The 27,657-nt window shown below is 42.2% G+C and overlaps 1 protein-coding gene across 1 annotated transcript in view; it reads right to left on the minus strand.

Moving 5' to 3' along the window:
- Positions 1–22,806, minus strand: part of SFI1 (SFI1 centrin binding protein) — a 79,948-nt gene extending 57,142 nt beyond the window's left edge. The window contains 4 exon segments of the mRNA XM_036823801.1: positions 5,145–5,216; positions 6,479–6,652; positions 14,923–15,052; positions 22,609–22,806. Coding sequence (XP_036679696.1) covers positions 5,145–5,216; positions 6,479–6,652; positions 14,923–15,020 — 344 coding nt within the window. The 5' untranslated portion in view covers positions 15,021–15,052; positions 22,609–22,806.
- Positions 22,807–27,657: the final 4,851 nt, after the last annotated feature.

The following is a 27,657-nucleotide window of genomic DNA, read 5'->3' on the forward strand; positions in this document are numbered from 1 at the left end:
AAATAAATCATTACATTAACCTCAAAAAAATTATGAGCCTCCAGGATGTTATTCTTTTAAAAAAAGGAATATTCAGAGGACAAAAAAGAGCTCTTGGAAATTAAAACTATGATGGCAGAAATGAAAAAGAAAAGATCCATAGATAGGTAAAACAAAAAGGTGACTGGCCTATAGGCCACAGTAAGGACTCTGGCTTTTACTGTAAGCAGGATGGGAAGCTGCCCGAGGTCTGAGCCGAAGAGTGACGTGACTGGATTACTCAAGACTGCCTGTGTGAAGAGGCTGACTAAGGACAAGGCTGGGAGCAGGAGACCAGTGAGGAGGCTCCTGGAGTCATTCAGGGGAGACATGATGGCCTGGACCAGGGTGGTAGCAACTGGAGGTACTGAAAAGAGCTTGGAGTCTGAATCTATTTTGAAGGTTGAATCAACGTAATTTTGGCATTTGGCATTGCAATCGGGGAGTGAGGGAATAAGATACCAAGGATGACTCCTAGGTTTCTGACCCGAGTCCCTGGAAGGATGGGAGCTTCCTTTACTGGAGAGAGGAACACTCAGCAGGGAGGTCTGTGGGCAAGGTCTAGACTTTGGTTACGAACATACTGAGTTGTGACGTCTATTGGGCGCAGAGTGGAGTGTCACGTGTGTAGCAGTCCAGGAAGAGGTCTGGGCTGGGTGTGTACCTTTGGGAATCATGGGATGAGGTTGCCACGGTTGGGAGGTAGACAGAGAGGCAGTGTAAGGACTGGGGGTGGGATACTTAGATGAGGAGGAACCAACAAAAGAGAGTTAGAGGGAACAAAGAGGTGGAAGGGAAACAGAGAGGATGGTAACCTTGACACTGGGAGAAGAAAGGGCTCCTTGAAGAAGGGAATGATGGGTTGTCTAATGCTTCTTGGTAAGTCAAGTGAGAGGAAATTTAAGAATTCACCATTGATTTTAGCAAATGTAGTGACCTTACAAAAGCAAAAACAATTTTGGTGGCATGATGGAATCAAAAGCCTCGTAGGATGGACTTGAGACTACAAAAAGAGGTGCTGGAGAGGTTGGGGATGGCAGGAAATGTAGAGGGAAGCAAAGAGATGGAGAGCTAGCTGCAGGAGGAAGTAGCATCAAAGGGATTTTTTTTTTTCAGGATAGGAAAATAATAGCATTATATGCTGGTACAAATGATCCAGTAAAGAGGGAAAAATTGATACAGAAGAGACAGAAAAAAAACTGCTAGTGTGATGGCCTGGAGTAGGCACAAGGGGAATGCAACACAAAAGGATTTTGCCACAGATGAATACATGGCCAGTTCATTTGTCTAACAGTTGGGAAAGCAGGTCATATGGCGATAGATGCTGGCGGTCAGTAGACTGAGTGATGGTCTCTTCTGTTACTTCTATTTTCTCAAGAAAATAGGAAGCTGGGGGCTTCCCTGGTGGCGCAGTGGTTGAGAATCTGCCTGCCAATGCAGGGGACACGGGTTCGAGCCCTGGTCTGGGAAGATCCCACATACCGTGGAGCAGCTGGGCCCGTGAGCCACAATTACTGAGCCTGCGCGTCTGGAGCCTGTGCTCCGCAGCAAGAGAGGCCGCGATAGTGAGAGGCCCGCGCACCGCGACGGAAGAGTGGCCCCCGCTTGCCACAACTAGAGAAAGCCCTCGCACAGAAACAAAGACCCAACACAGCCATAAATAAATAAATAAATAAATAAAAATTGAAAAAAAAAAAGGGAAAAAACTTAAAAAAAAAAAAGAAAATAGGAAGCAAAGCCTTAACTAAGAATGATGAAAAATACTGATAAATTAAATACTATAAATGGACGTGACTGTTTTATCTACTTCCCAAATTAGCCAAGTAATTTTGTTCAGATCTTCTCTTCAGAAAAAGAGGTGACTACTTCCTATTTAAGACTGCCTTACATATGGACACATACTGTATGTATTATTTTTGCCCTACTAATTCAGTGGTCATTTTGGTTCCATTTATTAATGATAAAACAACTCCACTTTATAGAAGTTAAAACATTCTCCAAGCACATAAAGGTATTATTCTGAAGTTTCTGGTATGATATCATTCCCCTCTAACATTCCTAAAAGTGAGAAATAAATAATTCAATATGGAAAAAGACCAAAAAAAAAAAAAAAAAAAGCAAAGATCAATATGCCCAACTTTACCCAAAGTAACAAATAACCCACTTGATTTAAAAAGAGATTACAAGTTGAAACTGACCACCCCATCACAAATTTCAAAGTCAATGAAAACATAGTATCAGAATTATAATTCTGGTAGATGCTTAGAGAAAAAATATTCTCACTCTCTCATTTTACAATTTGAGAAACTGAGGCCTAGAGCCGTAACTTAACCCCAGATCAAACCATTATCTAGGGTCTAGGTAAGAACCAAAATTCAGGTCTCCTAAAATCCAGTCCAGTATTCTTTCCTGCCACCATTCAAGAGCAAAGAAAGGAAAAAGAGTACAATGTGAATGCTCTAACACAGTGAGGCAGACATCAGTCGCAGATACCCGACACCCACTGCCAAGCCTCTGCTTCCTCACCAGCATCCACTAGGAAGGCTGGAAAGGTTTCTCTCCCAGCCTCTTCAGAAGCTAAAGATGGCCAGTGACATAGCTCTGGCCAATGAGGCAGAAGCAGCTGAGGGTTTCTAGGAAAGTTTTGCCTTCCTGATAGAGACAGGTCCAGCTGACACCACCCTTCCTCCCCCTTCCTGTGTAAAGCTAGAACAGTCATCTTGCAACTATACAGTGTCATCTCTAAGGACAAAGGGCCAGTACACTAAGGATGGTAAACTGGAAAGGATCTAAAAGCCTGAGTCTCTGATGACATCACTAAACACCTGAACCAATACCAACCTCCAAACTGTGAGAAAAAGCAAATCCCGATTTGTTTGAGCCATCGTCAGACTTTCTCTTACTTTGAGTCAAATGCATTTCTAACATAATCAGCGTCTCCCGAGTACTTGGAATATAAATAGGTATTATTTGAAAAGAGGTTTCCAGTTAAATATGAGTCAAATATGAGTTTAACAAAATCAAGCAGGAAAAGGATTTGGGGAAGAGAGTGAAGGCAGCAACATAGCTTTTCAGTCTCTGAATCCTTACAAAACACACAGAGCAACCATGTAGTAAAACCAAAAACTCACATATCTATTACAACAAAACTAGGTGACAAGGTATCCCTACAAACCCAAAATGCAAGCAGGTGAGGACAAATCACCCAGAGTCAAAAGACCGCCATGGTATTAACATTTGTACAGAAGAAAGAAGGAGCGATGAAGGTGGTATCTGAGGAAGCTGAGAACAGGAGAACCTGAATCAGCCAATAAGTAGTCACTGGAAAGTGCAGAGGCCCAACTTGAGACCAGAAGCTGAAACTGAGAGGAGTTTTGTTCTCTCCAAAACCAGGGCTCATGTAAGAGCTGAAGCTGCTGGAGCAGTCTGGCCCCAACGGTCTCAAAACCGACCTGACCTCAAAAACAGACAGGGCTTCATACTGAGGAGGAACTGCTGGGAGCAGAACAGAAACTGAGCAGGAGAAGGACAAGGAGACAAGGAAAGAGAGGATCAGACCAAGCATGGTAGGGGAACAAGCCAGGATACCCCATAGAGCAAGCCGCCACATCTGTGAAAGATATGAAACCTGGATCACAGATGGAAACCTGGAGATACAGGAAGAAACAAAGAAGAACAAGAAGTGTAAACACATGAATAAATATAAATGAATATTGGCTGTGTAAAATGAGAGTAATAACGTTCTGCAGATTTTAAAATATAAACTGAATTAAGGGAATTCCCTGGAGGTCCAGTGGTTAAGATTCGGCACTTTCACTGCTGTGGCCTGGATTCGATCCCTGGTCAGGGAACTAAGATCCTGTAAGCTGCACGGCTCAGCCAAAAAAAAAAATTTTTAATTTAATTTTAAAAAACAAAAATAAACAATTAAAATACATTACGATAAGGGGATATAAGTGGGGACAGCGACAGGAGAGTTAAAGTGTTCGAAGGACCCTGCCTTGTTTGGGAAGAGGGCAAAAAAACCAATTAACATTAGATCCCAGTAAGTTAAACAAACATATTATATTTGTTACGGCAGTCAGTAAAAGAAGGATAAAAGAGTATATAATTTCTAAGCTAACAGGGAGGAAGATAAATAAAATACTCAATTGAGTAAAAAAAAAAAGAAAAACAAGAGTCTTCTGATAATGGCAAACTATGTTACTCCGATCAGTTCTCCCACTGAGAACAAGAAAAGACAAAAAAAAAAATTATTGAAGGCAAGAAGAGCTACCAAGGCAGTAAAGAAGGGCAGGGCCAAGGTCCAGGGAAAGAAGGAAAAGCAGAGGTAGACTATGCCTCATCCCTGCAGCTGCGATGGGCTGTGGCCACACTGGGAGCCTCACTGGTAAAGACACACGAAGAAGATGGGAATAGCAAGGCCCTCCACAAGGTATACCAAGAAAAAATTTCAGAGAACACACACAGGCCAAATTTGCTTGAGAAACGAATCAAGAGACCTTGATGTTCCAGATCAGGAAAGCCATACTATCAGAAAAATGAAACAGGAAAGGCTATAGTAAGGGGAGAGGTGAAGGGTGAGAACCCACAACATTTCAGTTTTTAAAAAACACTTACATTTTCAATGGCTGTCAGTTCTCTGAAACATCCCCTACACTGCCCCTTCTCTCCATCCCTCTGGCCTCCTGCACAGTGTCCCTGACCCCGGTGGTTCCCCCTTGCGACCCACTTAGGGCGCTGCAGCTAAAGCAATGTTAACCAAAACCCGCAGCAGCAGGTGGCAGCCTAGACAAAGTGAAGCTACCGGGCAGAGGGACTTTCACTTGACTCAGTTTCACTCCTCTTGCAAATGCCAACTTTTCCCCCAGGTTCTGCCCTAGACCCAGTCAATCTGCCAGTCTCGCCAGGGACCTGAAAGAGCTCATTTACTTCTCCTGGGCAAACATTCATTCAGTCAAACTAATATGTGTTAAGTTACCATTATATGATATACCTCCTGGAGGTTGGGGAGGAGCAGGGAAGGAATGCAACACATGCCATAGTAAAGGCTATACATGGGCTTAATACAAAACAAAATCCTAGCATGAACTCAGCAGAAGTTTGGTGTTCTGAACTAATACTACCTGGCTTTAGAGGGAAATACTCTTCCAAAAGTCATTCGAATCCACAAATACAAGAACTTTCTGGCCATGCATCTGAAAGAAGGAAAGAAATACATACATATTTTAAAACTCCATTTAGTTTATATCATCAATTTTCTGGAAAGGAGACGGAAACTTTAAGGTCCCAGGGAGTGGGATACTAGTGTGAGTCAAAAGGTGAATCATATATAGATAATCTTGCATCAAACAGAGCACAGGATGGGACAGATTTCTAAAGCTAACATCAAGCAGATTATTTTTAAAAAATACTTTCAATATAAAGTATTTTGTTGATAAAGATTTCAGAGATGAGAAAAAGGAAGTACATGCTAGTGCTTTTGTTCGTATTATTCTTCCTGCCTAAAACACCTGGCAAATGCCCACTTACCCACCAAGGCTCATCTTCAATGCTCACTCCTACATGAAGCGTTCCTGGACCTTCCCCAACCAAACAGAGCAAGTAGCTTGGTACTCTCAGACCCCTGCTCCAACCCCTAGTGTAACATTATGACACCAAATCCCAGGAAGCGGTTCGCAGGGTGCCTGTTGTTCCCTCTGCACTGTGAGCCCCTGAGAGCAGGGACCATGGCTCACAGTATCCCCAGCTAGCACAGTGCCTGGAACACACAGAAAAAGTTGGCTTGTCTTGGCCAGTTGATCTCCAGGTTCAGCTTGGAATGCTCTTCCTCCTGCCCTTTACCTGGCTTATTCTTACATTATCCTTCAGGATTCGGCTAAACTCCACCTCCTCCAGGAAGTCACTGCTGGCTATGCTGGCATGGCTGTTCTTGCCAGGTGGCCTATGGCACCACATCCTCCCTTTTCACAGCACTTACCACACTTCGCTGTTGTGGCTTGTTTAACAGTCTGCCAAGCCTACCTGATTTTACGCTTTCATGAGGTCTTGGACCAGGAATGTCTTATTCACCTTGTACGCTCAGCATCTAGCGTTAACACCTGGCTGGGTAGACACCTGATAAATTTTTGTTGAATGAGTAAAAGGATACCTTTCAAAGACCTAATCAAGAGTAGCAGAAAATGATCATTTTCTTGGACTATGTTTAGACTTCTTCTGGAAGACTCTTTATAGCTTATATATTGTGGGGCACAACTGGAGACCATGAATGAAAACACTCAATGACAGATTTTACATCAGCAGATTCCTAAATATTCTGAACATTGTGCCATGAAGAACAGTCAGCAAGGTCTCCAATTAACTGAGATAAGAGAATAAGAATCATCCCCTCATTTTAAGCAACAAGGGAGAACAATGGAAAAGTCACTGAGGCAGGGGAGGGGACCCCTCGCAAACTCACCTGATGCGCAGTTCTCTTAGCCTGCCCCTTCGGGTCCAGGCATATGAGGGATGATACTGTACAGCGTGCCTGGCCCTAGGTATCTCACTCCAGATCCCAGAAAAGGCAGAAGACTTCTTTTTGGATATTATCTTTGGAGAATAAGGTTTCTTAACTGCACCATCCCTTGAAGACCTTAAATTTGAGGAGTAAGGGATAAAGGAGAGAATCAAATTATCTCTGCATGTGACACAAATACTTTTTAACATACAAGTGAAATTGAACAGATAAGCTCACTGAGACGGAAAGATAATAACTCTGCTTCAAGGACAATAAGCAGCCCAATCTCTGACAGAAATACCCACCCTCTCTGGAGGTGGGTACTGCTGGCTCGGCTCTAAGCAGGAGCTATAGAGCTGGAGGGTACCTTGGAGTCATTAGTCCTAACACACTCTTTTAATGTGTCATTTAACAGGAATCATTTACAAATTGGAAACAGGTTCCTTTACGTAAAAAACTAGGAATGGGGGCTTCCCTGGTGGCGCAGTGGTTGAGAATCTGCCTGCTAATGCAGGGGACACGGGTTCGAGCCCTGGTCTGGGAAGATCCCATATGCCGCAGATCAACTAGGCCCGTGAGCCACAACTACTGAGCCTGCGTGTCTGGAGCCTGTGCTCCGCAACAAGAGAGGCCACGATAGTGAGAGGCCCGCGCACCGCGATGAAGAGCGGCCCCCACTTGCCGCAACTGGAGAAAGCTCTCGCACAGGAACGAAGACCCAACACAGCCAAAAATAAATAAATAAATAAATAAAACAAAAAAAAACTAGGAATGATTTTCAGATTATGTGACAACTATAACAATATGAAACTACACACTTTTACTAAACACTAAACTTATGACTTTTAATCCCATTCCAGAAACATTAAGAGATCATCTTATTGGTATGAACTCGAGATTTTTAAAAAATGTATGTCAGAGATCTGCCTGCAGGAAATACCTAGAGGCAACAACATCCCATCAGCAATAAGCAAACCGATAGCTCAAATACTGTTTCTAAAATACCACTGCCAACTAGTATTCCAAGTAACGGGCCCTAGGAAAGCAGTCTCTAAAAAGAATAAAATAAAACAAAACAAAACAAAACAAAATAAAATACCATTGCCAACTAAGAGGAAGCAGCAGTCCTTGGAAATATAGCTGACTTTCAGGTCTGAGACAAGGAAAATACAAGATGAGCCTGGAATATCTTAATGGGTCAAAAAGTAAAGAAATGATCAAAGAATGACAGGGGTGTGTCAAAAGGACACAGGAGCCAGCTTGAAAGGGCTCCCACTGGCCAAACCTGGAACAATTTCGGCAGTAATAGATTAAAACCCACCAAACAAAATACGAATCCACAAAATACTGATATAAGTAAATGAGTAAATAAATACATGAGAGAGAATGGAAAGCTCTACTTTGCAGTAGAATGCAATTAATAAACTTTTAAGAACCATCACAGTAGCAACTGATTCAGACAAGAATCATCAACGGATGTAAAAACAAGTGGGTGCTAGTTTGATGAGAAACAGGCTATTAATGTAGTTTCAAAATATCTCGCCACAAGATACTTATTCATTTCTTTACAGTGGAGAAACCTGGCAGACATCATCTTAACCAAGTGATAAAAGTGAACATCGGGCTTCCCTGGTGGCACAGTGGTTAAGAATCTGCCTGCCAGTGCAGGGGACATGGGTTAGAGCCCTGGTCCGGGAAGACCCCACATGCCACTGAGCAACTAAGCCCGTGTGTCACAACTACTGAGTCTGCACTCTAGAGCCCGTGAGCCACAACTACTGAGCCCACGTGCCACAACTACTGAAGCCAGCATGCCTAGAGCCCATGCTCCGCAACGAGAGGCCACCACAGTAAGAAGCCTGTGCACCGCAAAGAAGAGTAGCCCCGGGATTCCCTGGTGGCTCAGGGGTTAAGAATCCGCCTGCCAATGAAGGGGACACAGGTTCGAGCCCTGGTCCGGGAAGATCCCACATGCCGTGGAGCAACTAAGCCTGTGCGCCACAACTACTGAGCCTGCGAGCCACAACTACTGAAGCCCGTGTGCCTAAAGCCCATGCTCCGCAACAAGAGAAGCCACTGTAATGAGAAGCCGGCACACCACAATGAAGAGTAGGCCCCACTCGCCGCAATTAGAGAAAGCCCGCACACAGCAATGAAGACCCAACACAGCTAAAAATAATTAATTAATTAAATAAAAAAAAAAGAGTAGCCCCTGCTCGCCACAACTAGAGAAAGCCCACGCACAGCAACGAAGACCCAACGCAGCCAAAAATAAATTAAAAAAAGAAAAAAGTTAACATCAATGGTAATAGGACCAAATCTCCTGGTACTGATGCACTGAGAACACAGCATCACTTCTGCGAAATTCCTGCCAAAAATGCACAACCTGAGTTCAATCATGAAGAAACACTGAACAAACCCAAACTGAGAAATATACATAAAAGGTAAGTGATCTGAACTCTTCAAAAATGCTTAGGTCATGGAAGATAAGGAAATACTGAGAAATATTTCCAAATTAAAGGGGACTAAAAGTACAAAATGAACAAAAAGGGAAGTTTTTCTTACATTTTGTTGTTTTCTTTTTGCTATAAATACCATTTTTGGGACAACTGGCTTCAACTTACTCTCAAATGGTCCAGGGGAGGGGGGAAATATAGATATAGTTGATTCTCGTTATTTGCGGTAAGTTCTATGAAGTCCATAAACACTGAGTTAGTGAATATACTGAACCATTGTCCCTAAGGGAAAATACATGGTTAGGTTCCTGCCAGCCTTCAAAAACATTCTCATCAACTAATCAATACAGAACCTTGTTTTATGTGTACTTCTGTTTAAAGACACCTTATTTAATACATATAGTAAGTCATTAAATTGAACTCACGGCCAACAGCCCTATAACTCACGCCTGGACAAAGCTCACCTAACATACACTTTCTTCATAAGGTACATCACAGCATTCCTGCACTTAAGAACACTAGACGGAACTTCAGCACTACGCTTGGGGGCCACTTTAAACAGCAAAACTGTCAACAAAAAGCACAAAACTGTGAAAACCTGGCACTACACAGACTGGGAAAAGGACCCTTGCTTGAAGTATGAGCTGAAACAAAAAGGCAGAACACTGCCTTGTTTGACCTCAGCTGGGAGCATGTGCATCAGTGAGTAAAATGTTTTGCCCCTCTGCACATGTCCACAAATGAAATGAAAATGCTGAGAGACAGACAGACAGAGAGAGAGAGAGAGAGAGAGAAACAAACAGGCAGACAGACGAATGTGGTAAAATGTTAACAGGAGAATCTGGGAGAAGAAAGGTTCTTTGTCCTATTCTTGCAACTTTTCTCTAAATTTGAAATTATTTCAAAATAAAACAGTAACAAAAATTTTAAAAATAAGACTTTCATCCCAGTCATTTTAAAATAAAAATGAAAGAGGCTCTAAAAAGTTAAGAGCCTATGAAACAGCAAATTGACGGAAGGTGTGCTGGGACAGTGCCCTCTTGAAGCCCTGTTACATAATGAAATAGGTAGTCAGACTGGGAAGCCCATGCCTAAAGTCATCCCTGCCCACTGCTCTCTCCTTTCATCAGACTCTGAGCTCCTCCTCACCAGCTACTGAATCAAGCAGCAGATGAACTGTTTACAGCTCTGGAAATTTAAAGACCATAAAGATACCAACATTGGTGTAAGTCAGGTGGCCTCAGAAATCTAAGTTATTCTAACACCTAAAGGAAGAGATCACAAACTGAAACCACACATTTGTCTATATACATATGTACCTGTTTCCCATCGGAAGACCTCATGATGATAGGGACCATTTTTATCTGCTAATATATACTGAGCCCCTAATATATTGCCAGGCACTCATAGTAGGTAGGCATATAAAATTTGTTAAATTGGTCTTCCCTGGTGACAGTGGTTAAGAATCCGCCTGCCAACGCAGGGGACACGGGTTCGAGCCCTGGTCCGGGAAGATCCCACATGCCGCGGAGCAACTAAGCCCGTGCGCCACAACTACTGAGCCTGCGTGCCACAACTACTGAAGCCTGCATGCCTAGAGCCCGTGCTCCACAACAAGAGAAGCCACCGCAATGAGAAGCCCGCGCACCGCAACAAAGAGTAGCCCCCACTCGCCGCAACTAGAGAAAGCCCATGTGCAGCAATGAAGACCCAACACAGCCAAAAATAAAACAAGTAAAATAAAAATATATAAATATTAAAAAAAATTGTTAAATTATGGAACAGAGGAAAGGCAGAATGATGGAAAGAAATATGAAACAGAAGGCACTTCAAAAACAGTATTGGAATCCAAAAATCATGAAGAATGGGGGAGGAGAATAAAAACATAGGAATACAATTTTTTTTTTAATGTCAACGGGAGGACTATGATTAGCCAAGAAATACAGAAAAATGGAAGTGAGGAGAAAGACAGAATTTGAAAATGTTCATCCAAAAGTGACAAGGGGGAAAGACGATAACTCTAATTTGAGGGACTTCCCTTGGTGGTCCAGTGGGTAAGACTCCATGCTCCCAGTGCAGGGGGCCCAGGTTCGATCCCTGGTCAGGGATCCTGCATGCATGCTTCAACTAAGAGTTTGCATGCCACAACTAAGATACCACGTGCCGTGTCCCAGCACAGCCAAAATAAATAAATAAATAAAATTTAAAAACTCTAATTCGAAAAGACACATGTACCTCAATGTTCACAGCAGCACTATTTACAATAGCGAAGACATGGAAGCAACCTAAATGTCCATCGACAGATGAATGGATAGACAAGATGTGTATATTCCATATACACAACGGAATATTACTCAGCCATAAAAAAGAATGAAATAATGCCATCTGCAGCAACATGGATGGACCTAGAGATTATCACACTAAGTGAAGTAAGTCAGACAAAGACAAATTTCATATGATACACATATGTGGAACCTAAAAAATGATACAAATGAACTTACAAAACAGAGACAGACTCACAGATATAGAAAACTTATAGTTACCAAAAGTGAAAGGCGGGGGAGGGATAAATTAGGAGTTTGGGATTAACAGATACACACTACTATATATAAAATAAACAACAAGGACCTACTGTATAGCACAGGGAACTACATTCAATGTCTTGTAATAACCTACAATGGAAAAGAATCTGAAATAGATATATATATATATGACTGAATCACTTTGCTGTACACCTGAAACTAACACAACATTGTAAACCAACTATACTTCAATTTTTGAAAAATTAAGAAAAATTAGAAAAACAAAAAAGTGCCAAGGGGAAGGCATGCACTGACCAATTCATTTAACTGTTTACTTGGCAGGTGTATCCTGTAATGTTTGTTTATTCACTCAGTATCAAGGACCTACTATACGCCCAGCAACATAGCAAGGCCGGGGCTACAAAGACAAATATGTATTCAATGTGTTTCTCATGTCTTACAATGAGAAAACAAGACGTTGATAGCTTACAGCAAGCATAGGACACTGACACACACCCAATACCTATAAAAGACAGTTTCTCAAGAGCTTATGATGTATTGAGATGACAATGAGAATACCAATCATTAAATGCTAAGAAAAAGGTAAATTTAGGGTGTTATGGGAACATACACACTGGGTGGGAATAGGGTGGTCAGAAGAGGCTTCCTGGAGATCATGTTAGAGTTGAGTTTGGAAATATGAGTAGAAATTAGCCGGGAGTAGGGAACTGGAAAGAATTGGGTGGGAATACTCGGCACATGCAGTGTAGAAGGAAAGTTCACAGAGAGTCAAGGAGCTCCAAGGAGTCCTATAGGACTCACAACAGGGGATCTCAGATTGCTTTACAGCAGAATACCCACGGAATTCATTCCCTTCTCAAGGCTCCCCAACCTAAAGCTGCAGAGTATTTGAGGAAACAGAGCTTCATTTTAAGGCCATGGTTAATTTGCTTCAGAAGATGAAGTAAGGCAGGCCTGACGAGTACTCTGTGGATCATTGGTAAACACTGTCAGGGTGCTGATTCAGCTTTCAAGGATGGATCCCTCTTCTGTGGGATCAGCAGGGGTAGGACCTCAGCAGCTATGCTGGGAGCTCCATGACCCTCCTCCAAGTCCCACTTGATTAGAGCAGCAGGAGAATTTGACTCACGCTGGACGAACCAGATTAATTCTCCCAGGACTGAATTTTGAGCGGAGACAGTCTGAACAGGAGGTGAGGGGTGAAGCACAAAGATGGCACTGCTCAGGAGGAAGGGTCCAAACACTGCTGAACAGGTCTCTCCAGCTACCTGGCTTCCACCTTGTCCAAGACCTAGTCGATTCTATAAAAAACTTCTGTATGTTAGTTAGGATCCTAGGTTTCAAGCAATAGGAACCCAACTCAAATTAGCTGCTGTTAGTATAACAACAGGAGTCCTTCAGCAAAATTGATAACCCTTTAGCTAAAACCAAGAAAAAAGAGAGAAAAGACACAGATCACCAAAAGTAGGAATGAAAGAAAGGACATTATCATTGACCCTTCATAAATTAAAAGAATTATAAAGGAATACTATGAACTTTATGCCAACAAATTAGACAACTTAGAGAAAATGAACACATTCCCAGAAAAACACAAATCACAAAAACTGACTAGAGAATAAATAGAAACTCTGAATAGATCTATAACAAGAAATTGAATTAGTAACTAAAAATTTTCCTAAAAACAAAAGTCCAGATCTTGATAGCTTCACTGATGAGTTCTAGCAGACATTTAAAAAATAAATGATATCAGTACTCTATAAACTCTTCCAGAAACAAAAGTGGTCAGAACACTTCCAGAATCATTCTTTTAGGCCAGTATCACACCCTGATGCCAAAAGCAGACAAAGATATGACACACACACAAAATACAGACCAATATCCCTTGTGGCTATAAACACAGAAATGATCGAAAAATATTAGCAAACCAAATCCAACATATAAAAACCATATAACAAATACTATGACCAAGTTGGATTTATACTAGGAATACAAAGCTAGTTTAACATCTGAAAATCGATTAATGTAATACACCTTACTAATAGAAAAAAGGACAAAAACCATATGATCATTTCAATAGATGCCAAATAAATATTTGACAAAACCCAACACCAGTCATGATAAAAACTCTCAAGGGAAAACAAAAAACAAACAAACAAAAAAAACCTCTCTAGGGTCCCAAAAGAAAACAGATGACATACTAAACACAGGATAATTTGAGGATGGCATATTAACAAAGGTATGGGTGTAGACGAACCACTAGGGAAAGTGCAGGAACCTGAAGCTGGTGAAAGAGAAGGCGGTACCACCTCTAGGCCCAAAGGGATAAAAGAGAGAATAATCACTAGAATCCAGGAGAGTCATACAAAGTCTGCTACCTTATGAGGTACTGTGGGCTTCAGCAGAGGGACACAGCCAACCCAAGGCATCTTGCAAGGAGGGAGCCAAGGGGATAAATAGTCTGGCCTCACTCTCCTCTCTCCCTCCTCACTATCTCCTGCCAGAGCACCTCTTTGGCCAAATCCAATGGGAAGCACTGGATACACGAGTAGAGATTAGATCTGGACGGTTATATTGAAGACAGCCAGCACAAAGAGGTAATTCCCTAGCTCACGTACTTCAGAAGAATTCTGAACCAGAGCCTCAAGGACTAGAACCGGTGTCTCAAATTGTTAGCTCTTCCTGCTTCTCTCAGTGTGCTGACCTGCGTAACTCCTACAGTATAGGGTCCCTATTGCCTATGCAGGGTGGAGACTGAAACAGCTGCCACAGCAACCCATTAGGTGGGTCTCTCTCTCTCTCTTTAATGCCTGTCTCGGCCTTAGAGGAGAACTTCTGATTGGCCCCATGCAGTCACATGCACACCCCTGAACCAATCCCTCTTAGGAGGCGGGATACTTATGAAGGGCCAGCTGCAAGTCATAGGCCCGCCACTGTGAGTCTGAGGTTTGTTAGTAAACTGCAGTCTCCTTGTAAACTCCCTCCTTTTTCCTAGGCGAGCCATAGTTGGGAGTCTCCTATTTGGAATCAAAAGAACCTTAAAGCAGGCTGAAAGCAATCATAATCAAAAGTAGGAGAAAGATATACTAGCTAGCCTCGATGAAATAACTTCTCGAGAAAATCACCCTTATTTCAGCTCAAAGTCAAAATTTCAATGATAGGTATCTCCACACACTCAAAATGGATTTTGACTGTAACATAAAGTATGAAATGTGCATTATACGCTACACTCTAGATGAGAAACCCAAAATACCAACAAAAAACTGTTACCCAAAATTCCTATCTCACTATTCATGATTTAGGAAAAAACTACTTCTAAAAAATTTATTATTTTCACACACAAAATATTTACAGGCTTTTATATGGGCCATAGTTTCAGTTATCTTTTTTGTCAAGTCCCATCACTCACCTGGAATCAACCTTCCTCTCCATTCTCCGCTTAATCCCTTTTTGATGAAAATTCAACCAGTGGCTTGATACACACTTCTCAGTGAGCAGATTCTTCATGAATCAAAAAGTCTTTTATCTTCCTCTTCTAACTATAAGAAAAAGTAGAATGAGAGTAATTTACCTGAAGCCTCTAAGGAGCCACATTTCTCAACAGCTACACATCAGCTTCTAGTCTCCTACACCTCCTTCTTAATTCAACAATAGATGAACATGAGAAGTCACTGATTTTTTTGTTTTTCTGAGCCTCACTGACTGGCTTGCAGGATCTTGGTTCCCCGACCAGGGATCGAACCCTCGCCCTCAGCAGTGGAAGCACGGGAGTCCTATCCACTGGACCTCCAAGGAATTCCTGGGAAGTCGCTGATTTAAAAACAAAATTTTTCATTGCATTTTTAAAAGTTATTTTCTAAGAAACAAAACTGAGAGGAGAGTGAGCCACACTAAAAAGGTTATGACTGACTCATCCATCCTGTTCAGGTGATGCTCCAAGACCGTCAACTTCCCTTCGTAAGAACACCAGTAGAGGCCAAGATTTCCTATTCCCCCCCACTCCAAGATTAATATTTATGGTTGTCAATGTTACCTATAAGAATCTTCAGGCAGTTTTTGATCAGGGTACAGTTTTCATTTTCATTTAGTGATAATGTCTACCAATAATATTCATTATGAACTTAATAAATAACATAGTTTTTATTTATTTCTTAGTGCAAAGAATAGCAATGTTGTAGGTTGAATTGTGCCCCCCAGAAAGATATACTGAAGTCCTAACCCCTAGTACCTATGAATGTGACCTTGTTTGGAAACAGCCTTTGCAGATGTAATTAAGATATGTTAGGATGAGGTCTTACTGGAATAGGGTGGACGCTTAATCCAATAATGATTGGCGTTTTTATAAAAAGAGGAGAAGAGACAGAGGGACAGATACACATAGAGAGGAGAATGCCATGTGAAGACACAGACACACAAGGAGAACAGCATACTATGATGAAAGCTGAAATTGGAGTAATGGGTCTACAAGCCAAGGAACACCAAGGACTGTTGGCAACACCAGAAGCTAGAGAAAGGCACAGAAAACAGATCTTTCCCCAGAACATGCAGAAAGAGGATGGCCCTGCCTACATCTTGATTCCAGATTTCCAGCCTCCAGAACTATGAGACAATAAATTTGTTGTTTTAAGCCTCCCAGTTTGTGGGTTTTGTTACAGCAGCCTTTGGAAACTAACATAAGTAGTAAAACAAAGGAGGAAAATTTAAGTATGTGGTGGAGGAAAGCTAACAGGTTGGACACGTCCTGTGTTGAGTAACTGTGATGCATTCATGAGACATTAATTCTAAAAGAATGAAATTACCCCTTATAATCAAGGTCACATATTTCAATGACAATCAGACAAGGAATCAGCCAGAAAAGAGAGTTTATCCATACAAAATGAATAGTCCTTATTGAGCTCAAACCTATGTCCTAGTCTTTCCGGTACTACATTCCAAGTAACAAAAGTCACAATTAGTGACTACTTCTGTAAATAAATTAAACTGAAAGATGATTCAAATACAGTTTTTTTGGTGTGAAATACTGCTATAATAAATGGGTCACTGCTTTAGGTTTAATAATGATGCTATGGAATGTTTTCTGCGGTCAAAGACTCCTCTGACACTCTGTGCCAACATTCTAATTACATATCTGCCTTCCCTACTAGGATATAAATTCCAGGGACTTCCCTGGTGGCGCAGTGGTTAAGAATCCGCCTGCCAATGCAGGGGAAACGGGTTCGAGCCCTGGTCCGGGAAGATACCACATGCCGCGGAGCAACTAAGCCCGTGTGCCACAACTACCGAGCCCACATGCCACAACTACTGAAGCCCATGCGCCTAGAGCCCGTGCCCTGCAACAGACAAGCCACTGCAATGAGAAGCCCGTGCACTACAACATAGTCCCTGCTCGCTGCATCTAGAGAAAGCCCACGCGCAGCAACGAAGACCCAACACAAACAAAAATTAAAATAATTTTTTTTAATAAAGAATATAAATTCCATGAAAACAGGAGCCATATCTGATCTCCTCATTACTGTATTTTAAGGACCTAGAACACTGTCTGGAAACTAACAGGTGAGATACATAAATACTGGAAAGACCAGGACATAAGTTTGATCTCAGTAAGGATTTGTATGAATATGAACTTATGTCTGAGTTGGAATATACATATGATAACCAAATATAAAAGACAGCCCAAGAAAAACAAAAATCATTAGGTGTGGACTCCAAGGTAAACCTACAGACTGACCTCCTAAGATGACAGTAAAGGATAAAAGGGTATAAACCATAAGGTCCAAGAGTTGGGAGAAGAGATCACAGGAAATGAAAGATTTCCACAAATTTTTGCAACAAGTAAGAAGAAAATTAACTGGCCTAACAGATTTGAAGAAGCGAAAACCTACAGAGTGGGATACCAAAGAGAAGCAGGCCAATAGAATTCCAGAAGCGTTCAGAACTAGAAGGAACAAGGAAAGGCGCCCAGAACTGAAGCCACAGGCCACAAATGAGGGGACTGAATGTAAGTCTATTTGGTGAGCACCTGGGGCCCCTAGTCTCTTCCCCAACCCTGCTAGGTAGGGTATCCAGCTCCCTACCCCCCAGCCTCCATTCAGAATTCTGGCAGCTACACTTCTTGGCTCCCAATCAGAAGACTGGAAGAGTCTTCTCAAAAGAAGATAAGATTTAACAGACTTTGAAATAAAGACATCTGTGCCCCACCTCCATCAGTGAAAAGGCAGGCTTGCCCCTAGAGAAAAGCGCACAAACTGACAAGTCGGGCTCAGACACTGGAAGCTTCCGATTAATTTCGCAGTTGCTGACACTCAAGTATGAATGGACAGTCAAGAATCACAAGACATTTGGAAATGACCTCCAACAAAAAAGAATGAAACCAAAACATGGGACTTCCCTGGTGGTCCACTGGTTAAGACGCTCCGCTTCAAATGCAGGGGGAATGGGTTTGATCCCTGGTTGGGGAACTAAGATCCCGCATGCCACACAGTGCAGTCAAAAATTTTTTTAAAAAAAGAAAAAAAAAAAAGAAAGAATGAAACCAAAACAAACAAAGGAATCCTGAGGAAGCACCACTACTTGTGATGTATTCCTGCCAAAAACTTGAATCTAAATATCATCAAGCGTCATCTGGAACTAAGTACCAGCTTCCAAAAAATACAAGGGACAAATAAAAATGACTTTAAAATCAGCAAAATCGATGATGTAGGAAACTTTACAGGACAAACGACTCAGTTCCTTCAATAAATAAACTGCAAAGGAAAGATAGGAAAACTTATACATTAAAAGAGACTTAAGATGCTTATTGGGACTTCCCTGGTGGCGCAGTGGTTAAGAATCCGCCTGCCAATGCAGGGGACACGGGTTCGATCCCTGGCCCAAGAAGATCCCACATGCCGCGGAGCAACTAAGCCCGCGAGCCACAACTACTGAGCCTGCGCTCTAGAGCCCGTGAGCCACAACTACTGAGCCCACGTGCCTAGAGACCATGCTCCACAACAAGAGAAGCCACCGCTTGCTGCAACAACAGAAAAGCCTGTGTGCAGCAACGAAGACCCAATGCAGCCAAAAAAATAATAATTTAAAAAAATAAAAATTAAGAAAATTATAATAAAAAAATTATTTTAAAAAGGATGCTTATCAACCAAATGTAATGCATGGACTTTGATTCTGGATCTTGATTTTAACAAACTACAACTGTCAAACAAAAAACATGAAACAATGAGGGAAATTTAAACTTTAAATTTTTTAAACTTAAAAATGTTTTAATGAGTTATTAAAGAATTATCATTTTTTTTGCTGTGATAGTGGTGTTGGTTCTTTTAAAAGGATACTGTGTCTTTTACAGAATATAGAGAACAATTTACAGATAAAATATGATAAATTTAAGCACCAAAATAATTAAGGACAGTAATAAATTATAACACATTAAACAAAATGGGAATCCATGAGTCCAATCTGACAATAAAGGGATGAACAGATAGTTAGATAAACAGGGTAGAAAGGAGGGCTTATCCATACACAAAATGCCCAGAGACAAATGTGGAGGGAGTTGTAGAGTTGGATAACCCCCATCTTATGACAATCATGGAAAAAATGATTAAAAAAAAAAAAAAAAGCAAAAAAGTTAAAAAGTGGTAAACGTGAATAAAGGTATATGGGGGTTCTCTGTATTATTTTTGCAACTTCTCTGAAGACTGAGATTATTTCAAAATAAAAAACAAAGCAAAAATAATACAGTGGCAGAGACATAAATGAAAGAAGATAGTTCATGAGTTAATTTTTGAAAATGCGTGATGGGTACATACTATACACGGTTGAAATTCTTCATAATAAAATTTTTTTTAATTCTGGAGTAAACAAAGACAACATGGGAAAGAAAAGAAAAAACCACGACCAACAAAAAAGAAAACCCTATGATTAATATCCTCAGTGAGATAAGAGAACATATTATATACACATAGAATAAAATAAGGATATTATTTAAAAGAAAACAAAAAAAGAACAAGAAAGATATAGGAGAATCAAAACATTAGAAGGTGGCTAATAAAGTTGAAGAAATGTCCCAGAAATAGGAAGAGGGGGGAAAATGACAAAAGGTAATAAAGTTAGAAAATCAAAGGCTCAATCCAGGGGATCAGATATATAACTCGCAGGAATTCCAGAGAGATATGAGAGAACGAAAGAGGAAGAAATTATCAAAGAAATAAGAAGTTTCTCAAAACTGAAAGATGTAAATCCTCAGATGAGAGGTCCTGAACCAAGGCCAAATGTCAGGGTAGATCAAACACTTTTTCCAACATGCAAGGAGAAAAGGCTTAAGATATGCCTTTATTGAGAAGATACAGGAAAACTGGACATTATCAAAATTAAACATTGGTGGGACTTCCCTGGTGGTCCAGTGGGTAAGACTGCACTCCCAATGCAGGAGGCCCAGGGTTCGATCCCTGGTCGGGGAACTAGATCCCACATGCATGCCACAACTAAGAAGTCCACATGCCACAACTAAAGATCCATGTGCCGCAACTAAGACCCAGAGCAGCCAAAATTAAATAAATTTTTTTTTTAAATTAAACATTCATGCTTCAAAGGACATTATCAGGAAAGTGAAAAGAAAAAAAAAGAAAGTGAAAAGACAACTCAATGAATGGGAAAAATATTTGCATATTTGCTAAGGAACTTATATCTAGATTATATTTTTTAAATTCCTATAACTCAATAATAAAGACAATTAACCAAATTTAAAAATGGACAAAGGATGTGACTAGATATTTCTCCAAAGAAGATATATAATCAGCCAATAAGAACATTGAGATGCTCAACATCATTAGCCATCAGGGAAATAAAAATCAAATCACAATGAGGTACCCATCAGAATGGCCATAATCAAAAAGACAGAAGGATAATAACAAGTATTGGTGAAGATGTAGAGAAACTGAAACCCTCCTACACTGCTGGTAGTTATGTAAAATGGTGCAGCCACTTCGGAAAACAACCTGGCAGTTCCTAAAAAGACAAATACAGAGTTACCACTTGATCCAGCAATCCCACTCTTGGTATATACCTAAAAGAACTGAAACCATATGTCTATACAAAAACTTGTACATGAATATTCGTAGCAGCATTATTCGTAATAGCCAAAAAGTAGAAGCCCAAATGCCCACCAACTAAAGGATGGATAAACAAAATATGGTATATCCATACAATGGAATATTACTCAGCCATAGAAAGAAATGCAGTACTGTTACAAGCTAAAACATGGATGAGCCTGGAAAACATTATGCTAAGTGAAAGACGCCAATAACAAAGGACAACGTATTGTATGATTCCATTTATATGAAATGCTCAGAACAGGAAAATCTATAGAGTCTGAAAGTAAAGTGGTGGTTGCCTACAGCTCGGAGGATTGAAGGGAAACAGTGAAGTGACTTACTAATAGGTAAGGGTTTCTTTTTTGGGTAATTAAAATGTTCTAAAATTGATTAAGGTGATGGTTGGATAACTGGGAATATACTAAAAACAAGTGAACACTTTAAATGTGTAAACTGTATGGTATGTGAATTATATCGCAATAAAGCTATTAAAAAAAGAAGAGGAGGAAGAAGTACTAGAAGTAGTAGTATTACAGGAAAATGTGCTCCAAAAACCAAGGAAATAAATCAAGAAAAAAAAAAAAAAAACAAAACAGGGAACTGGGCAACAGTGAATCTAACACAAAAGAATAGTAAAAAGAAACAAATCCCAGGACAGATGTGAAAATAAGTCTCTGGATTAGAACTGGGAACAACAGGCACAGAGCCACCAGATCAGATTAGAGCAGAGGAGGAAAGTCTCCAGGAAAGAAATGGAACTGATGGTTTTGAGAGTATGCAAAAAATTACTGACAGGTCTATGAGAAATACTGAAGCATTCAGAAAAAAACATTAGTGATCTGTGCATGGAACACTAGGAAAATAAGAAAATAAGACAATTATTAATTCTCAGAAAAAATGACGGGATGTACAAGAAAGGAAGAGTTGCAGTTAGTCTACTTGGTTCAGCAGTGAATATCTGTTATATAATGTAAACACTGACTATTAACAACAAATTACCACATAACCACGTTGGTGAGATGAGGGAAGAAAACCTGTGCATCTCCCATGAATGGTCAACACTTAATGTGTAAACCTAACAGATCAAGAAATATCACCTATAAGGTTATTTACTTCCAATTTACAAATAACATCAGGAGGAACAGTTAGAAGAATGGAAATTGTAATTAGAGCCTGCAGACTATTTTCTAATACAAGGTTTTAATATTAATTTTTAAATACACATGTTAATTCGAAAAATGTAAAAGTATCTTAAAGAAGTTTCTACGGTATTCTGCAGTTTCTAACAATAACTGAGAAATGAATGATCTTACTAAAAAAAGCAAGAAAATACCTAAATTTATATACTAGGTCGCAGAATAAGTTTCAACTACTTCTTCCAGGAAGCCTTCCATGACACCTCCAAGCCTCATATTTCCATGGCACTTAGGCGGGTACCATGCCACCTAGAGTGTATAGATTAGATTCAAAATAGCATTCATGGAGCTGGTACTCTGTGCCAGACACAGTACTAAACAGTTTTCATTAATTACCTGCTTTAATACAACCACCCCAACAGGTGGTAACCATCTTTATTTTATAGAAGTGCCCCAAGTCATCAGCTAAGTAGGACAGCTGGGGCTGGTACTCAGGGCCCTAACACGATTCAGTCAACAAATCTTTACTATAATCCAGAGGTTAACAATAAATCTGAACGGCCTCCATCAAATAAAAACGGAGCACTAATCTCCCGCTGTGGGTGTTTGCCCAATTGGCCCTCGGGGCTCAGGTGTGGCCCCTGCGGTTTGAAAACCCTCGCCCGTCGCTCGGCCACGCAGCAGGGATCCAGAAACCCCGGATTCGGATCCGCGCACGCTAACGAGCCTTGCACTGACGCGGCACCGGCACCCGCCTGCGGCGCGCCAGACGCGCAGGACGTCGGGCGAGGAACGTGGGGCCCGGGAGCCGTCCTGCGCGCCCTTTCCACCTCTCCTCCAGTCTCGGACCTCAGCCCCATGGGGAGGTAGCCTCACCTGCACTTCTAGAGGAGGAGGAAACGGACGCTCCCATAGGGCAGTCACCGGCCAGGCTCGGAGGGACGTGCGCTCGTCGCTAGGCTCCGGCCAGAGAGGCCGAGCACTCCCGCCTCACGGCTCAGAGAAGTTCCGGCGGACGCGGTCTGGTCTCCTCAGTCCCGCGCAGCCTACGCCAGCCTCCGCCAGCCTCCGCGCTTTCCCGCCCCTTAGGACGCAGATCTCGCGCCGGCCCCGCCCCCGTCTCCACGGCGACGCAGCGTGCGTGAGGGACGCCCAGCCCGAGACCTGGGAATTAGCGGAGCTTCAGGGCAGCAGGCGACACACCTACCTGTGGCCGCCTTGGAGCCCCAGCAATGCGAGTTGGCCCTGAGGGGCGTGGATAGACGCGCTGTCAGGGCGGCCCCGCGGAGGGCTCTCTGCCTCCGTGGCCCACTCGCTTCTTTCACAGCTCAGCCTCCCACTGCTACGCTTAAACACGAGGAGTGGGAGCTGTTTTGAAGCGGATTCCCGAGTTACGCTTCGCGCAAGCACCAGGGACGAGGCTCCCGTGTAGAGGCCGGCGCGGACCGAGGCCTTCCTTCCCCCACCTCCGGGCTCCCGCGTGAGCCTCTCTGGCTCTCGGTTCTCTATGGTTTTCGGGGAACGCAAGCCGGTCCCCGAGGCCTGGGGCGCGCGCATTCGTAGACTGGGAGGTCGTCAATCTTGACCGCGCGGGTGAGGGTTGCGCCGCCGCCGAATTCACATTACCCCAGGTTCATGGCGTCTCTTAACCATTACTTTTTTTTTTTTTATTTTTTTTTATTTTTAATGCTATTCTTCTCTGCTTACATTCTTTTTATTTATGTATGTATGTATGTATGTATGGCTTTGTTGGGTCTTCGTTTCTGTGCGAGGGCTTTCTCCAGCTGTGGCAAGCGGGGACCACTCTTCATCGCGGTGCGGGGGCCACTCTTCATTGCGGTGCGCGGGCCTCTCACTATCGCGGCCTCTCGTTGCCGAGCACAGGCTCCAGACGCGCAGGCTCAGTAATTGTGGCTCACGGGCCGAGTTGCTCCGCGGCATGTGGGATTCCCCCAGACCAGGGCTCAAACCCGCGTCCCCTGCATTGGCAGGCAGACTCTAAACCACTGCGCCACCAGGGAAGCCCCTTAACCATTACTTTTAAAAATGTCATTAACGGGCTTCCCTGGTGGCGCAGTGGTTGAGCGTCAGCTTGCCAATGCAGGGCACGTGGGTTCGAGCCCTGCTCTGGGAAGATCCCACATGCCGTGAAGCAGCTAGATCCGGGAGCCACAACTACTGAGCTCTGCGCGTCTGGAGCCTGTGCTACGCAGCGATAGAGGCCCGCGCAGCGCGATGGAGAGCGGCCCCCGTTTGCTGCAACTAGAGAAAGCCCTTGCATAGAAACGAAGACCCAACACAGCTAAAAATAAATAAATAATAAAAATAAAGGAATTCCTTTAAAAAAAATCTATTTAAAAAATGTAATTAACAAGCATTGTTAGTAAATAGTCATTAATTTAAAAGATGGTCAGAGCGGGCCCAAATTTTAAAAAGTGGGGATGGGAGACGGTAGGTAGGGCATTTTTTTAAAATTAACGAATAGTTGATTTACAATGCTGTTAGTTTCAGGTATACAGCAAAGTGATTCAGTTTTATGTATATATACACTATTCTTTTTCAGATTATTTTTCATTATAGGTTATTAAGGTAGGGCATTTTTATATCCTTTTCTCCTGTGCTTTGTAAAGCATTATTTGAAAGCACTTGAGATTTCTGGTGGAGAGCGCAAAACAAAGGCTAGCATTATGCATTTAAATGCTTGAAAGATTTTACGTTAAAAACATGAGGGAAAAAAACTGTTGTTGGGGGACTTCCCTGGCGGTCCGGTGGTTAAGACTTCGCCTTCCAGCGCAGGAGGTGCGGGTTTGATCCCTGGTCGGGGAGCTAGGATCCCACATGCCTCGCCGTCAAAAAACCAAAACATAAAACAGAAGCAATAGTGTAACAAATTCAATAAAGACTTAAAAAAAAAAAAAAAACTGTTGTTGGGTGCCTTGGTATTAGAATCACAGGTAATTTGCATTTTTGCTCTTTTTTTACCTGTTAATTTTTGTAATTAAAAGTTTAAAAGAAGTTCCACTTTAGCGGGACATGGGAACCAATCTTTAATCTGAAGTTATGTGGCAAAGTAGTTTTTAAATAATTTAGTTACTTTCAAAGTCCTGATTAACACTGTAACTAATATTTACTTACTGTAATGTTACTCTTTCTTATACTTTATTAAATTACATTTAAATAAATTATGACAATCCAGGATGATAAATCAGTAAGCATGCTTTCTAAATTATTTGCTGATACTTTGTCGTGTGCATTTACCACCATCAGCTTTGACTAATTTAGGAAGGAATTAAAGGCATTTCCATTTGAATTATAATGAAAATAATTAGTCCCATTGGGTAAGATTAGATAACAATATAGAATAACAATAGCTAGTGCAGCAGCACTTGGTGATGTCAGACTCTTTTAACTACTTTGCATATATAAAATCAAAGATGTAAAGTGCCAGAAAGGGTTTAGGCTCAGCAAATAATTTGCTCTATGGTCTTACAGAAGTCTCTTAATAATTTCTTTGTAGTCGTTGAATACATGATGCCACAACTGTGAAACTGTTCAAATCCTATTTTCTTGGAAGTAGGGATTACCCTTGGAGAAAGAAAAGCTGAGTAGGAAAAAGCTCATTTAGAAAGGTGGAGAGCAGTGGAGATCTGAGTTGAGGCTGCTCTCAAAATTTTTAGGTTTCTGATTTCTATTTGCTTCTCTGCTGTTCTTGGACTGTTAATTTCCCCAACTGACTGAAAGTTGGGAGTCCCCTTATGCCAAATTTTGAAACAAGAATTTGAACCTAAACCAAGATCTTACAAATATTTAGTAAAGAAGTAGAATCTTTTTTCTCTTACTCTCTCAAAGGGGTTCCCATACTGATATTTGAAAATTCATTTTCGTTGCAAAAGGGGGCATTTAGAATTATAAATTATCATTCCTGCCAAAGAGAATAACATTCAAAAGTGACAATGAAACAAGGATTTGCAAGCATCTAGCTTTTACATGACACAGGTGAAAGAAGTTCACAGATGCCCTCCCTTAGTAAATGATTACCTTTATTCCTAGGTAATAATTGTCTTCTCCTTTAATAAGGTCAGATTAAGGCTTTGAGAGGTAAGAAGTGAGTTGACAACACGGTTCTACAAGACATTAAAGAAGATCCTGGGGGAAGAGTACATCCTCCATAGGAGAGACCGGAGGACCCAGGAAATGAGCTTCAGGCCAGGCCTTTATCATAATAGCTACAGTGCCTTGAGCACATTTCATATATGGCTGGTGGTAATTTAAAAATATGTCCACAAATTCTGTGACACTCTTCACGTATAAAAGGTGTAGTCTAAGTCCTCTTCCCTTGAATATAGGCCAGCCTTAGTGATGCCTATCTAAGGAACAGCATGTGGCAGAACAGAGTGACTTCGAGGCTAGGCTGTGCAACTGTCTGGCCCTCTCCTAATTGGACACTTGCCTGGGAATCTAGCCACCATGTTATGAGGGAGCTCAGGCCACAGAGAGACCAGGTTTAAGTGTTCCAGCAGTAGCTCCATTGGTTCCAGCTGACAGCCACCACCAACCACCAAACATGTGAGTGAGTGAGCCATTAGATGTTCCTAGCACACAGCCTTCCAGCTGATGTTGAAGGGAGCAGAGACCAGCTGTCCCAATTAGGACCACCACAAATTACAGATTTGGTGCAAAATAAATGTTGGGTTAAGCCATTAAGTTTGGGGATAGTTTGTTACACAGCAAAAGATAACCAGAACAGTGGTTTTAATGTTATCTCTTTAAAGCCTGAAAAGTAGGTACTGCTATCTCTTTTTGATAGATGAGTAAACAGGTTCAAAAAAGTGAAGTGACTGGCTCTGGTTTCACACTGAGTGGCAGAGCCAGGATTTAAGAGCTTCAAAAAAATAGGCCTTCTCCACTTCTCCACAGTGGCTAGCAGAGAGAGGATAGTTGTGAGAAACTCATTTTATTCATCATTACAGACGATAAAGTTTTCATAATTGTTTTGTCCGTTGCCAATACTCAAGGACGGGAACTTAGTGCTCAATCACTGCCCAATCGGCTGATTTCACAAGTGAAGCTCAAAGAAAGTAGGCCCCTTCAAAGAAATGTAGACTTCGCTATACTTTGGCGTGAAAAATTATATTTTCCTCCACAGCCATGTATCATTCCACGGTCCCACGGGGCAGAAACCGGCTCACACGTGATCTCCGTCAAACCTTTCCTCCCCGAATGGCAATTACTCTCATTTGTTCACAGAGGAGGGAAATTATATGCGCGTCTGTGTGGCCGTCAGCCGGTCTCAGCACTACATACTAACCGCCTGACATTCGCAGTTTCATCTTTTCACCCAAACGCACTTGCACTTCTTCCCGTGCAGGCTATGGGGCGGGAAAGAACATTTCAATGAATTTGTCAGTCGCCAGTAGCTCATTGAAAAGCAACCGTGGCAAGTTTGCTTATTAATGCAGCAACGCGTAATCTCGCTTATTCCTCATACATAGAGACCATTTTAATAAGAGCGAAACTCATAAATCAGAACTTTGCCCAAGATTACACCACGAGTAAAAAAAAAGAGCCAAGGTTCGAACCCCAACCGGAAGGCGCAAAGCCCTCAAGTTCGCCTAACTCAGATTCCCGCTGCCGAAGCCCCAGGGTTCTCCGCCGACGCGAACCGTGCAAACGCAGCGGGCGACCGCGGCCATCCTCCCTGGAGAGCCGCCGGGCGGGGGTCGCGGGCTTCAAGCTCCGCCCCGCCCCGAAGCGCGCGTGGGAACTGGGCGTCCTCCCCGGGGCTGCCCACGACGACCGCCTGCGCACACCTGGGAGGGCTTCCGCGGCACCCGGCCAGGCCTCCTCCCCCTGCCGCCATCCCCTCCCGGCCTCCGCCTCCCCGCCGCCGTGCGTACGCAGGGGTCGGAACCCAGGGAGCGCGCC

This window comes from Balaenoptera musculus, chromosome 14, assembly GCF_009873245.2.
Source record: "Balaenoptera musculus isolate JJ_BM4_2016_0621 chromosome 14, mBalMus1.pri.v3, whole genome shotgun sequence".
NCBI classification, from domain to species: Eukaryota; Metazoa; Chordata; class Mammalia; order Artiodactyla; family Balaenopteridae; genus Balaenoptera; species Balaenoptera musculus.